This window comes from Camelus ferus, chromosome 8, assembly GCF_009834535.1.
Source record: "Camelus ferus isolate YT-003-E chromosome 8, BCGSAC_Cfer_1.0, whole genome shotgun sequence".
NCBI lineage: Eukaryota > Metazoa > Chordata > Mammalia > Artiodactyla > Camelidae > Camelus > Camelus ferus.
The window spans coordinates 3,739,241-3,753,461 of NC_045703.1; the positions used below are offsets into that span (position 1 = coordinate 3,739,241).

Sequence of the window (14,221 nt, forward strand, 5' to 3'; positions counted from 1 at the left end):
GCAAGATGTTTTATTTACGGGAAGGGTAGGGGAAAAAATAAAACAAAACTTCCTATCTATGAAGCAACAATACCAAGTATTGTGTTGCTTTTTAAAGCATCAGTTTTTACTATTTATTAAAGTGTAATTTCAATATGATGTTTTCACTTAACTGAGGCAGGGAGAAAGCAATGGTTCATTTAATTATTTGTGAGGTTTTTTTCCCTAAAACAATACATTCACCTCTACAAAAACAAAGAGCAGTGGCTCAGAGAAAAAAAATACCTTTTACAGAATGGTTATTATTTCTCAAATTTTCAGGAACAGACTTGTTCAATATGCTGTTGATCAGAAGTACGTAGTAAAGTTTGTGACATTTCCAGGAATGAAAGAAAGACAGGAGTGACAGGAGTGGGGAGGAAGGTAACTGTGGGATCAAGTAAAGCATTCCAGTCCACTGGCTCCAGTTTCCTGGGTACCTACCGCATGTAGGATACTGTGGTTGTTGTAGGATACTTTGCACGTACTGCCTCATGAACACTCCAATACCCCTAAGGGGTACATCGTATATAAGATGCTATACCTATATTTTACAGATGAGGCATTTGGGCAAAGAAGTTAAGTAACTTGCCCGGGGTCGTGTAACTCTGGGACATGAATTTATATCACCGGGAGATAGATAAAGAATTCAACACAAACAATACGGTGTGATCAGCGTCCTGGAAGAATGCCCATAATTAATGAAAAGGATGTAAACCTAACTTCAACTAGGTGGACTGATCAGGCAGCTCTGGAAGAGGAAGTAACACGTGGGCAAAGTACGTGAAGGTTAAGGAGGAACTGTATAAGGTGACAGAGCAAGGGAAGAATCATCCATGGACAAGGAGGCTTCATAAAAAAAGTTTAGGTACAGGGAAATGCATGAAGTTCACAATGACCTGTAGCATAACATGTGGGTAGTAAATTGCTTTCAAAAAAGGCAAAGAGACAGGGAGTTTCATAATAAAAATGGGACCTGTGAGCCACACTAAGAGGAATGAACCTTATCCTGAAGGCGATGATGAACCACTGACTGAAGAATGATTTTAAGCAAGAGTGTGACACGATCAGATTATTATTTTTTAAACCAATCAAATATAATTTATAAAGTTTTTTTTTAAACCAATTTAAACAGAATTTTGGAGGAGGGACTGGAGTAAGGCAGGAGTGGAGGCAGGCTCGTTGCTTTAGCAGGACGTTGTTTTAGCAGGACGTTGCTTTAGTCCAGGAAATAAGTAATAAGGATTTGAATTAAGACAAGGGTAATAGAACTAGAGAGAATAAGAGAGATTTAAAAAGTTGAGGAGGTTCACACAAAACCCTGCACACAGGTGTTTATAGCGGTGTAATCATAATTGCCTAAACATGGACGTAACCAAGATGTCCTTCAGTAATTAACGGATAAATCAACTGCAGTACCTCCAGACAAAGGAATATTATTCAGTGCTATAAAGAAATGAGCTATCAAGCCATGAAAGGACTTAGAGGAAATTTAAATGCATATTACTAAGCAAAAGAAGCCAGTCTGAAAAGGCTACATACTGTATGAATCCAACTATAGTATGTTCTGGAAAAGGCAAAACTATGGACACAGTAAAAAAGATCAGTAGTTGCCACAGGTTGGGGCAGGGGAAGGAGGAATGACTAGGTGGAGCACAGAGGACTCTGAGGGCAGTGAGACTACTCTGTGTGATACATGCCATTATACATTTGTCCAAACCTACAGAATGTAAAACACCAAGAGTGACTCCTCATGTAAACTGTGGACTTGGTGACAGTGATGTGTCAATGTAGGTTCATCAACTGTAACAAATGTACCACCCTGGTGAAGAATGTTGATAACGGGGGAAGCTACGCATATGTGGGCACAGAGCATATATGGGAAATCTCTGTATCTTCCTCTCAATTTTGTTGTGAAACTAAAACTGTTCTTCAAAAACAGTGTATGAAAAAAAAAAAGTTAAGGCAGTAGAATTGAAAGGTTTTGGTGACAGCAGATGAGCAGCACAGGGGGATGGAATATTTTAGGATGACTCCTGGGTTTCTGGCTTAGGTTAACACTCGGAAAGGTCATATGCCTGTGGGATATCCAAGAGGAAATGCTGACGAGGCAGTGGGCCTAGAGATGATACAACATGCTATCCTCGGGTACAGTGAGAATAGGGAACATTAAGGAGACAAGAAAGAAAAAAGACAATGTTAGAAACATAGCCTGTAACCAGGAGGTAGGGATCCAGCCTGTGTTATAGGGAAAGAAATTGTTTTGTGGGCCAGAAAAATTGCTTAGATTTTACAGCAAAGTACTAATTAGCTTTAGACAACAGGCAAGAAGCAGAGTTGAGCTATTTCAGGAACATCTAGGAAAAATAATCCAGACCTGAATGATGTTAGCGAGAGTGAAGAAAAAAAGAAGGCATATTTTAGAAGTATTTAAGAGGCTAAACCAATAAAATTTAGTGGGATTCATGAAATCATGGAGCAGCATAAGATTACGCCAAGATTTCTGGTTTGGGTTACTACAAGGATGATGGTTTCTTAATAAAGAGGAGGAGGAAGAGGAGCAGGTGTGTGAGACTGGCTGAAGGTGAATTTGAGATGCAATGTGGGATGCCAAGTGGTGATGCTGGCTGGGCACAGAGGTTCGGGAGCTCAGGAGAGGGGACTGCGACCATCCACATGTGGATGAAGGAGAGTGGTGGTGAGCAGAAGGGAAGGGCACCCACGTGGCGCCACTGCACCCAGAGGGATATTCACGGAGCTGATGGAAGAAGAGCTTTTAAAGGATCTGAAAAGAAGTCGGAGGAGAAAGAAGAGAGTCTTGAGAAAACAGGTGGAGGAAAGACAGGAGCTACCAGTGTTGAAAGGTTGTAGAGTGGCCATGTGATGAGAGCATAAGCGGCCCACTGCCTTTGACAATTAGGAGGTGTTGGTGACCTTTGCTGGAACCGCTTTTGAGGAGTAATGAAGGCAGAGGACTGAGTTCAATAGGATTGGAGAATGAATAGAGGGTGTGGAAGTGCAGACACAGGTCCCAGTTTGGTAGTGAGTGGAAGGAGCAGGTTGTGGTAATGAGAGAAGAAAAGTGTCTCCCATCTATTGATACTATAAATGAAAGGAAGGTGCCAGTGGAGAAGACACTGAAACCAGGGGAAACACAGGAGGGACCTGACAGAGTAAGGAGCAGAAAGGCGGTTTAGTCTTAAAAAGAAGGCAGGCAGTTAACTGTGGGTACAAATATTTGCGGGTGGAGGGTGGGTAGGAGGATGAATGTTTTAAATGAAAAATAGATTCTCTTTTAATGCCCCTAATTTCAAGTATTGATAATGGAATTAAGTAAGATTGATTTGGTTTGCTTTGTTTATTGATCCTTAACTGTGGCATTAATAAAACATTGGAAACATTTTATTTTTGAGAAAAATAGGCTGAAAGTTATTTTAAAATTACCCACCAAACAATAGTTAGCTTGGAATAGAAATTACTAATATTAGAGAAGTCCTTCAAGACAATCTTTCTTCTCTTTAAAAACTCACCAACAAGGAAGACATAATGAACCCTAGATCATCCACACAGCAAATTCAAGTGCCAGGATGACTTTCGTGGCCAGCCAGCATATCTCTGGGCTGTCACTGACATCCTTTGGTGTGGGTTTTGGAAAGAAAAGCCAACATAATAGCATATGAAAAAATTAATTGGGATCCTAAATGGCTATTAAAAGAGCTTATAATATATTTTAGAGCCAAATATTAATGATATTTGGCAAATACAATATTCTGGATCCACCATGCCAGACAGTAAGTACTCATGATTAGAACAAATAATTAGTAGTTGGCTATGGTTTAATAGGACTGATACATTTCTTCTCTTTCTGATCATTTGCACTGGATTTTTAAAAAAAATCCAAAAGATTAAATCGTTTGTAATTTATTTTCCAAAATTCATACTTTCACTTTCTCCAAATACAAGGTACCAGCTCTAGTGAACTATGGAATAGCACACAGCTAGTGTATTTGATTAGGGGCATATTAAATATATATGTTGGTATAATCGTTTGTCTTATCTAATGTGGAAAAAAAAATAGCTCAGTGGTGGAGAAAAAAATGAGCATGAGTTATAACTTCTCAACATTGAGGATAAATTATTCTATTCAGAACACCCACTGTATATTAAGTATTTAGGAGATACTGCTAATTTAATAATTAAAATTATAATAATACATTGTTTGGAAGAGATAATCTCCTATAAGTCATTGTACTATTAGTTTGTTAAAAATGATAATCTATTAAAATACTGTAAAATATGCAAGATATTCAGGGCTAAATGCAGCCCCAGCCCCATAGATAGTATCTTCAACATAAAAACATTATATTCAATGGATAAAACTAATGAAAGACTGACTTACTAACATATTTTCCTCCCACAATGTAAAATTTCAGCATTTAAGCAGGAGAAAACTATTGAATGAATGCACCATTCATTTTCTCAATACATGCTTCAGTGGACAGCACTGTGTCCTTCCAAAATTCTTACGTTGGCGCTCTAAGCCCTAGTATGGCGGTATTTGGAGGTGGGCCTTAGGGAGGCAATTAGGTCATGAGGGTGGGGCCCTCATGACGGGATTAGTGTTCTCTTAAGAAGAGACACCAGAGAGCTTGCTACCTCTCTCTCTCTCTGCCATGTGAAAACACAGCCAGAGGTGGCCATCTGCAAGCCAGGAAGAGAGCTCTCACCAGAGCCTGCCCAAGCTGGCACCCTGATCTTAGACTGTCAGCCTCCAGAACTGTGAGAAACAAATACCTGTTTAAAACATCCAGTCTGTGCTATTTGTTATGGTAGCCTGAGCTGACCGATACACACACGGGAGAGAGGGGGGAAGATATAAAGAGGTGTAAGGCATGACCCCTGCCTTCAAGAGTCCCACTATAAGCGAGGTGGGTAAGACACTTTCCAACCACATTAACCCACAAGGAAACTGAGGCAGAACTGGCACTCAGATATGTTCTGCTTCTGTGGAGCTATTTCAAGGATCCAGTGCCTCTCAGAGTTGAAAGAAGAAAAATATTTTCTAAGTAAAAGAACAGTAAAATCACCATTTATGCAAAAAAAAAAAAAAAAAAAAAGACCAGAATATCCAGAATTCCTCCTAACACCCTCATGAGAGAGTAACAGTCTTTAAACCTTTGTACCTACACATGAAGAGAGAAAATGACTAATTCTCACAGTATCCCATTTAGTGTAAAACTAAATGAAGACAAAGGATGACTAATAAGCATCAGTCACAGAGGAAAGAGATTTAGGGCAGGAAGCCACTTCCTCCCTCCTGTTCCCTTTATGTTCTTGGCTTCTGAATGATTAATAGTAAGAATTTTGGCTTTGCTTTATGAGATGATCCAAATGTGCACACTGTAAATAGAACAACGCCTTCAATCTGGGGAAATGATCTTTTATGCTTATAAAAGCAGAAAACAAAACAAATGGAAAAAATAAAGAACCCCCCCCCACACACACACACACACATCCACCCACCCACCCACCTCTGTTTTCCTTTACGTGATAAAATGCTCTACCTAGAGCACTCCTGTCCCTTTCCTCTCACATCTTGGCAGCGCGGCTCCTCTTTCAGGTCACGTCTTTCCCATAAAAGTGCTAAACTAATGCCGCTTAATGACAAATTAATGTCCATGAATAAAAAATACACCTCTAATAGCATAGAGTAATTTGCCATTACAATATCATCATTGGACATGCCCCTGGTTTAATACGATGTATTTAATTCATAACCTAATGAGTGATATATAAAAAGAGGGAGATGAACCCTGCAATTACATTTATGTGAGTCTGTCACCTTATTTGTAAAACCTTAGAGTCATTTACATTCAAATTAGAACAAATGAGTGATTTCACAAAGTACGGTGATAAATGACCACAGCAGCCCAAGACAAAACTGTATTTCCTGTGAACACATTCACAGTTTCCTATTATTTGTTAAAAATTACAATGCATATTGCCCAGTATGATGTGAATAATGACTTTTTTACTGATTAGGTCAGAAGACTAATATGTAGCAAAATAAATAATTTTTCTTTTCATTTTTTCTGATTTTTGCTTTAAATTAACTACTGAATTCTGGTGGATTCACACTGCCACCTGCTGCCTAGAAATAGATACTAAAAGTATATTTCTACCGAAAGGAGTTAATTTACCCCTTCGGTGGTCTTATTCACAAAGTCTAGCAAAGGTTTTTTCTTGTCAATATATTTAAATTTCATATCACAATAAAGGCTGATACTTCGCAAACAAAAAGAACACTTGCTAATCAAACAATAGGATATACTATTTGCTATTTGGGGGAGGGAGTACAAAATGTACAAACTTTTATTTTTGAAAGCTAACTACAAAAAAAAGACATTTTCAGCAAATCATGAGCATTTCCTAATGCATCACTTTCAGTGGATACAACACAAAATCTAGTGGCCGGTACCTTGACCTTACAACAGGGGAGGGTGAAGGAGGGTGGTGTGTGTGTGTGTGTGTGTGTGTGTGTGTTTCCTACTCCTGCCCCTTGGTACAATCTGAAGAGGATGACTGAGGGCTCTGCCTGTCACTGAGGATCTCCACCACCTGGTCTTCCCTCCTAATGACAAGTTCCAACGTGAAAGGAAGGTCTCAGGGTCCACAAGAGAGCAGGCTAGGAAAGGCATGAGGACTAGAGACAAGACTGGGGAGGAACAGCCCTGGCCGTGGAGACCAGGCTAAGGTGAAATGATGCTCCCGGATGGTCATCAGGAAACTAGGAGAGGTTTCCAAACTGGATCAAAATCCTAGTTCTGAATTTAACTTTTCTCATTTGTGAAAAAAGAAAAGAACCCTCACCTGCCTTAAGCAGGTGTTACTTAGAGGGGAAATGGGAATCCTTGTGCAAAACAGTATAGATGGGCTGTCATTAAATGCTGGTTCCCTTCTCTGGGAAAGATGACAGCTCTGAGGACTGTGGTTTGGCGTGGAGGGAGGCTAGAAACAGGCAGACCCCTTAGGTGGAGACTGTGAACTCATAACTTACAGCCAATGATGGCAAGAATCTAAAGAAAAGTAAGAAAGTTAGCAATGGAGAAAAGGGATCAGGTCTGAGAGACATTTGAGAGGTAGAATCAACCCAGCTTGGGAATTGACTGGATACGGTGGTGAATAAGGACTCAGAAACTATGTTCAAATTTCTAGACAACCAGTGGATTAATGGCACCATCAACAGAGAAAAGGGTACATTTTCTCACGTTAGGTTTGAATTGCCTGTGTGATATTTAGGTAGACATACTGGAAAGCTCATATTTTTTTAAAAAGTCAGGAAAAACCAAGGTTTGGGAAAACAACCTGGATTCAAAAGTTTTGTCATGTTTATCTGAGGGACTCAGTAAACCAGGAGACATACTGGAATCTCTCCTGAGGATGGTCTGCAGAGATTCCTTTACAAGATTTAACATAGTGAATGACATGTATGTAAACGTGCATACTCTGAAAAACAAGGAAACTCATGCAGTTTACTGGACCCACTTTAAATACAAATACTGCTCTTTAATGAACTGGTGCATCTTTCTGATGAAATTTTTTAAAAGAGCACAACAGACAAGGAAGAGGCAGCAGAAGGAGGAAAAGGGAAGGAAGCACCCACGTTTTACCTGGGACTGAATCTCAGCAGTTAAGTCTGACAGGTCATGCTTATTAATAATTTATAACACGACAGGCTACACAGGACAGAGTCCACGGAATTCCATTGCAAAGCAGGTGAGAAAGGATGCAAATATGAGGAGCTGTCTGTAAATCCCTTATCTTGGGATAATGGCCTACTTGCTGCAGCCACCCTCCCTGGGAGCCACTCCCTCCCAATAAATTAGCGGTTTTCATTTCATTAATTCTACCAACAGGCACTGAGAACATGTGTGTTCTCAACAACAGGCCCTGTGAGAGGGCCTGGGGCCAAAAATGAATAAGGGGAAGCCCTCACAGCCTGGGAGGCTAATTCAACGGCTGTCCTCACTGACACAGAGGGGCTCTGCTCCTGCGAGGTGGGGCCGTGGCCCTCAGCAGCCTGCCAAATGAAAAGCAAGAGAAAGGAGCCCACACCGGGGCCTCGAAGTGTCCCTTCGCTTGGCTGGGGGGCAGCAGCTGCAGCACCTAGGCTCGTGCAAGAGAGCTTTAGGCCAGGGCAACAGCGGACGGCGGACGGCTTGAGAGGCTCAGGGAGGTTTAGCCAGGCTCAGGAAGCGTCCACCAAGGGCTTCTCGTAGCACATGCTCCTTAACGAGCACTGGAGGACAGGAGGGGCACCAGAGCAGAGCCCTACCCCTCACATCTCTGAAAAAATGGTAATTTGAGAACAACAAAACAGTATCAGACATCTAATCTAATGGTCTTCTTATAGTCAATATTTTCTTCGACAGATTGGACATCTTGCAACATTAGAGTTAAAAAGGAAATGTAAAATTACATAAGAGAATGAAATGAAAACATATTGGTGAAAAGAAAGTGAAAATGTCAACCACTGCTCAAAAAGGCTAATAATAAATGAACTGTCCACAAAATACATCTGTATACAAACTACACTTTTCCCTCAGCAAAAATAATGAACTGCAAGAATTAAATTCCAAAGTGCACACAAGTCACTCAGTATCTCAACAGATTTACTGACGGGGTAGGGAGAAATACCCAAGAACTTTCAGCATTCATCTGGAATTCTCATTTAGAGAAAATTATAGGTATAAGTACACACGCACACACACACACACACCTCTGTATATACACACTAGTTTAATATGCATCATGGTTATTAGCACTATAACCAAACTTCTGTCAACACACATCATTGATTATTACCTGCCATGGAAAAAGTGAATCAGGTGATGATGCTGAAAGCTCAAATTGCAATATTTGATGTAGAAATGTCAAATAAAAGTAATTTCAATTTCACAAGTCAAACACACACCTCCGAAGTCTTGTAACCTTTCTATGTTATTCCCATTTGTTACTTGCAGGAAGGGATTAAAACGGCTCTCCCATATCACCCAACAATATTGAGGGGAAAAGAAAGGAAAATAAGATAAAAATAGTTCAACATTTACTGTTAGATTAAATATGCTGAGATAATCATGGAACTTTCATTTGCTGTACTTGAAATGCTCCTTAGGTGAACATAGCTGACAGTATCACACTGTCTCCCTGGGAAGCACTGGTTCCCATTTCCTGAGGTTGCTGGGAAGTTGAAATAAGATGATATATGAGAAAGAGCTTTGGAAATGACCTAACGAGTAACACAAGTAGAGGCAATATTTAGAATTAGAGAAATGATTAGGAAGAAAATAAAGTAATTCGGCAGAAAAACAAATAGGGTTTTCTACTTACTAATATCATATCATGTGCACAAGGATAGCAGAATTAAATTATGTGGATTTATTATTATTTTTTAATTTATCTTCACTGTTGTTATAATGCTGTAATAAATGCAAGTAAAAAGTCATGCCAGAGGAGGAAATGGGAAGATCTCAATATACGGAATCAGTGCTGAACTTTCTGCAAAGGAGAAGAGACTCATAGCCGTACTGTCTACTTAAGATGTTCCAGACCTTCCTATTGAATCAAAGGGTTTTCATCCAGAGGGAAAGAAGGGTCTTTGGAATCAGAAAGGCCTATCACTCACCAGTTGTGTCACCTTGGGCAAGGTGGGTACATTTCAAATCTTTGATTTTTTTTGCCTATATAAACACGCAGAGTTGTTTTGAGGACCGAACATGAAGCGTCAGCGGGCACACGGGGCAGGTGCTCGGTGAAGGGGAGTTTCCTCTCCCTCCTCTTCACAGAGCCTTTCATACCACCCCAGACAACGGGGACAAGAGTGCACAGATCACTTATCACTTCTCCAACAACCACTGCCTGGGACATTCGTGCGGCAATGAATTATGTATGACTTTGTGATACGTTACTGTTACGGAAACCTTCAATGACTATCCAACTTCTCATGCATTTCCGTAACTGGAGAGACTTGCTTCAAATCAAGACCCTTCCTAGTGTCATCTCCCAGGGCCCCCTGTGGTGAACCCTGTGTGTGTTTGCCGAGTTACTCTGCCACCCAAGGGGAATGGGGACCTGGGATGGGCAGGGAGGGTCAGGGACATGAGACAGGACACGTAAGAGCTGCACCAGCCCTCCCAGGAGCCTCTCAGCTGGTGTACTGGAGAAACTCTACCACCACAGGCCACATCTCCCACCACCCCCCTTCCATTTTACCTGTCACTGGGCTCCAGCTGGTGGGGTGCTGCAGAGGGAAGGAATGTGCAGGGCATATTAGTGGGATGCAAGCTCACATACCTGGATGAGATAGTGGGAACATAAGTTGAGAAGCTCCAACAGCTGTAGGTGACTGCCAGCTGCTAACACATCCTGGATCACGCCAGGCTCCAACAAAATCTGTTTGTTTTTTAATAAAAAGAAAACCATCAATGACTTAAAAATTAATACTTGCTTAATAAGCAACTTTGCTATATTTAAGCTGCTGCTTAACATACAATATCTAAATTAATACTGTTCCTTACTATGGAAGTCAGTTCTTTTTTTCTATTTTGATTCATGAGCTGTGGCCTCCACTCTAACAGCTGAGTTCTCATTTCTAATCCTCATTTCCTGTGTGTAAGGCTCTATACTTTACCACTTATTTTTGTAGGAGGATATGAACATTTGCCAAGAGCAACGTAACAGGGCAGAGGGCCATAGCTCAGTGGTAGAGTGCGTGCTTAGCATGCACGAAGTCCTGGGTTCAATCCTCAGTATCTCCATTTAAGAAAAAAAGGAAAAAAAAAAACCCAAAGAACAATGTTATAGTCTTCAAAATTCAGTTTGTGATGGATGTAATCTCATAGATACAAAGGTGCTGAATTTTAGCTGGTCAAAGTACATTTCAGAACGTTGTTCCTCAGTAGATCACAGAAACAGTATGGTTAGCAGGTATTTTAGAGGAAGGGGGCTCACACTGCTTGAAATATGAGACCAGAGGTGGGTACTACTCTATTTTACTTCTAAGTCCTACAACAGTAAACATCAACCACAACTTTCATTTTTCTCCTTTTCAGTCTCAGATTCTCTAACCTTTTCTATTTGAAATATAAGATATAGAAATAGAATTTTCAGAATATAAAGGCATCACAGAGAAGAAAAACTTCCCAAATACACTGGTGATACCAATTCTGGTACCAGTTTTTTTCTGGTTAGGTCCAGCGCTGTGCCTACCGTGGCCAGCTCTTGACCTGCTGCACAGGGCTGGAGAAAAACACAACTGCATTGACTAAACTCACTTTACACGCAAGACTCCCAGGCCAGGGGACCTTTCGTGCTGCTCTCACCATCCTGACTCATTTCCCAAGCCCAGTGGCTCCCAAAGTCTAGTCTCTGGGTCAGCCACATCAGCATCGCCTGGGAACTTGGGAAAACTGCAAATTCTTGGACACCTCCTCAGACCTCATTGAATCAGAAACTTTCAGGGTGAGGCCCAGCAACTGCATTTTAAGAAGGGCCACTGGTGCTTCTGATGCACAGGAAAGCCTGGGAAACACTGATGGAGTCAGTTCCCTCTCCTACGCCACTACTTCTCACATGCCCCTTTCCCCTCAAGCCTCCACCTCCTCCCCTCTCTCCTTATTCTAACCTCATGGTCTTCCAAAGGCTCCCACCACAAAATCTCCCAACCCACCTACCCAGATCTGTATCACACACTTTACTTTCCTCAACACTCCGCTAATACACTAGATCCCAACGCCTCCTGTCTGATACTGTTCCCTCTCCTTCCAGCATCATTATCTGTTGTCTTTCTATTGGATGATAATCCCCATCAGCATATAAATATGTCATGATAGCTCTTCTCTGAAGAACTAACAACTCCCTCCCTTGACCCCACGGATCCCTCCAGGCTCCCCTTCCCAACAATGTTCCTCAGGAAAGTTGTCCATACAAACACTGCTATTTGCTCTGCTCTGTTCTCTCTCAAACCCACTCCTATTGAGCTTTGTTCCTGCTGTTCCTCTAAAAATGCTCTCATCAAAGTCACCAGAGACCTCTAAATCCAACAGCCATTTCTCAATATATAATCTTATCTGAGCCAGCAGCAGTTAGCAAAGTTGATTGCTCTCCTTCTGAAACGATTTCTTCCCTTGGAGGACAACACTTCCTCCCTTGGTTTCTTCTGCTTCAATAGCCATTCCCTCTCCATCTCCTTCCCAACCTGTAAGCTTTGGAGATGCCCAGAGCTCAGTCCCTGGATCTCTTCTTTCCTCTCTCTTCTTACTCTGAGGATGATCTCATGCAATCCCATGGCTTTAAAACCACCTGTACACTGAATCTGCTCCACTTGGTTTCTCCAGCCCCAACCTCACCCTTGAACTCCAGGCTCTGATATCCAACAGCCCATTCTGTATCACCACATGGATGTCAATGGGCAGCTCAAACCGAACGTGCTCCAAACTGAACTCTTCATCCTCTCCACCAACCACCACACCTGCTCCTACCCTAGTCCTACCATCTCAGAAAATGGCAACTCTCAGAGTCATTCTTGACTCCTCTTCTTTTCTTCCTGCCTCATGTCTGATCCATCAGCCACTCCTTTGGCTCTATCTTCAAACAGTTCCAGATCCAATCACCACTCAGTACTACTTCCGTCTTTACCTCTCTAGTCCAATCCGCTGGCTTCCTAGACTTACTATAATAGCCTCCAAACTAGTTGAACTGATTTCTCCTTTTCTTCCTTGCACTGTTTTTAATAATATCAATCAAAACGGTCCTTCAAAAACATAAATGAAATTATGTCACTCCTTTATTCAGAGCTTTCCAATGACGACTTATTTCACTGAAAAAAATTCCAAGTCTTCATCGTACCATAAAAGGTTCTTCGAATGCACTGAGCACCTTAGTGTTTACAACTAGCTGTTTTCTCTGCCTGGATCAGTCTTGCTCAAGTACATCAGCGAGCCTCACTGCCCCATGTCCTTTAGACCTCCATCCAGATATCATTGTATCCAAGAGGCTTTCCCTGACCATGCTATGGTAAACAGCATCTGACTCCCCATCACCCCTATTTGCTGTCTCCTTACTTCACTTTATTCCTCTTCATAGCACTTAATGCCTCTCAACACAATACACATTTGTCTATTAAATGATTCTCTGTTCCTCCACTCATTAGGATATAAGATCCAGGAGAGCAGGGACTTGGTCCATTTTGTATCCCCAGCACTCAGCACGATGCCAAACAAAAAGCACTCACTGAATACTGATGGATTTATTTTGTAAAAATTTTTTGATGAATTAAATCATCTTTAGATACATTTGAAAATTCAGAATTAATTTTATTAACTAGCCTAACAAGAGAGAAAAGAGGAGGAAGTACTACAAATTTTATTTCTGAACTATTAAAGACGTGAAAAAGTTAAGTACATGTGGCAAAAACACCAACCTCTTCTGAAAATTTCTTTATAGCTCCTTTCCCGTCGAGTCAGAAGGAGAAACCTGAATTTCTCCAACTCCTCGAGGAGAGAGGCTTTGACTGACATTCAGGAAATTATTGCAGCTCCCATCACAGGAGCAAGGACGAACGTATTCTTGCAGAAGAGGCATGGCCTACGGCGCAGAGCGGGGAATAGATGGATTAGAAAGGTTAGTCTTAGCCTTTAAATCCTGTCAGTTGCGCTTATTTCACACAACTGGCATTCGCGATAACCTCCGAGGCTCGGTAATGCCCAACACAAAGGCAGATATCACAGAGAGACAAGATGAATATTCCACAGCATGGGTAACGCGTCCAGCAGGCTCACTCGGAGAAACCCTCACAGGAGAAACCCATACCGGGGTTGTTTTTGTCTTTGTTTTTTGTTTTTTGCTCTGTAGGTTTTTTCCTTCTCTCATTATAACGTAAGTTTTTCTAAAAGATGTTTTAGCACAGAAAATTCCTAAGTGCTTTTAAAGGGCATGGTTTGGAGAGGAAAAAAAAAAAAAAAAACCAAACCCTACCAGGAAAGCTGGATCTCACTTATGGAAACAGAATCAGCATTTTCAAGCTCTATTTACACTAGACTCTTAAATCCAGCTTTGCTGAACTTTGGTGACTAGTTGTTCTCATGTATTTTTCCAGAGAATTTGTGTTTGGGCAGGAAAGTAAACGAGGGTTCAATTACCTCAC

General features: G+C 41.2%; 1 protein-coding gene across 9 annotated transcripts in view; it reads right to left on the reverse strand.

Moving 5' to 3' along the window:
- The window catches only part of KLHL32 (kelch like family member 32), a 186,700-nt gene that overhangs the window by 68,691 nt on the left and 103,788 nt on the right, over positions 1-14,221 (reverse strand). For all 9 annotated transcript variants that reach the window (XR_004321731.1, XM_014561354.2, XM_032484421.1 and 6 more), the window contains one exon: positions 10,372-10,470. Coding sequence is in view for 8 of the 9 variants with exons in the window: in XM_014561354.2 (XP_014416840.1) it covers positions 10,372-10,470 (99 nt within the window). In the remaining variant the exon portion in view is untranslated. The remainder of the gene's footprint in view (positions 1-10,371; positions 10,471-14,221) is intronic.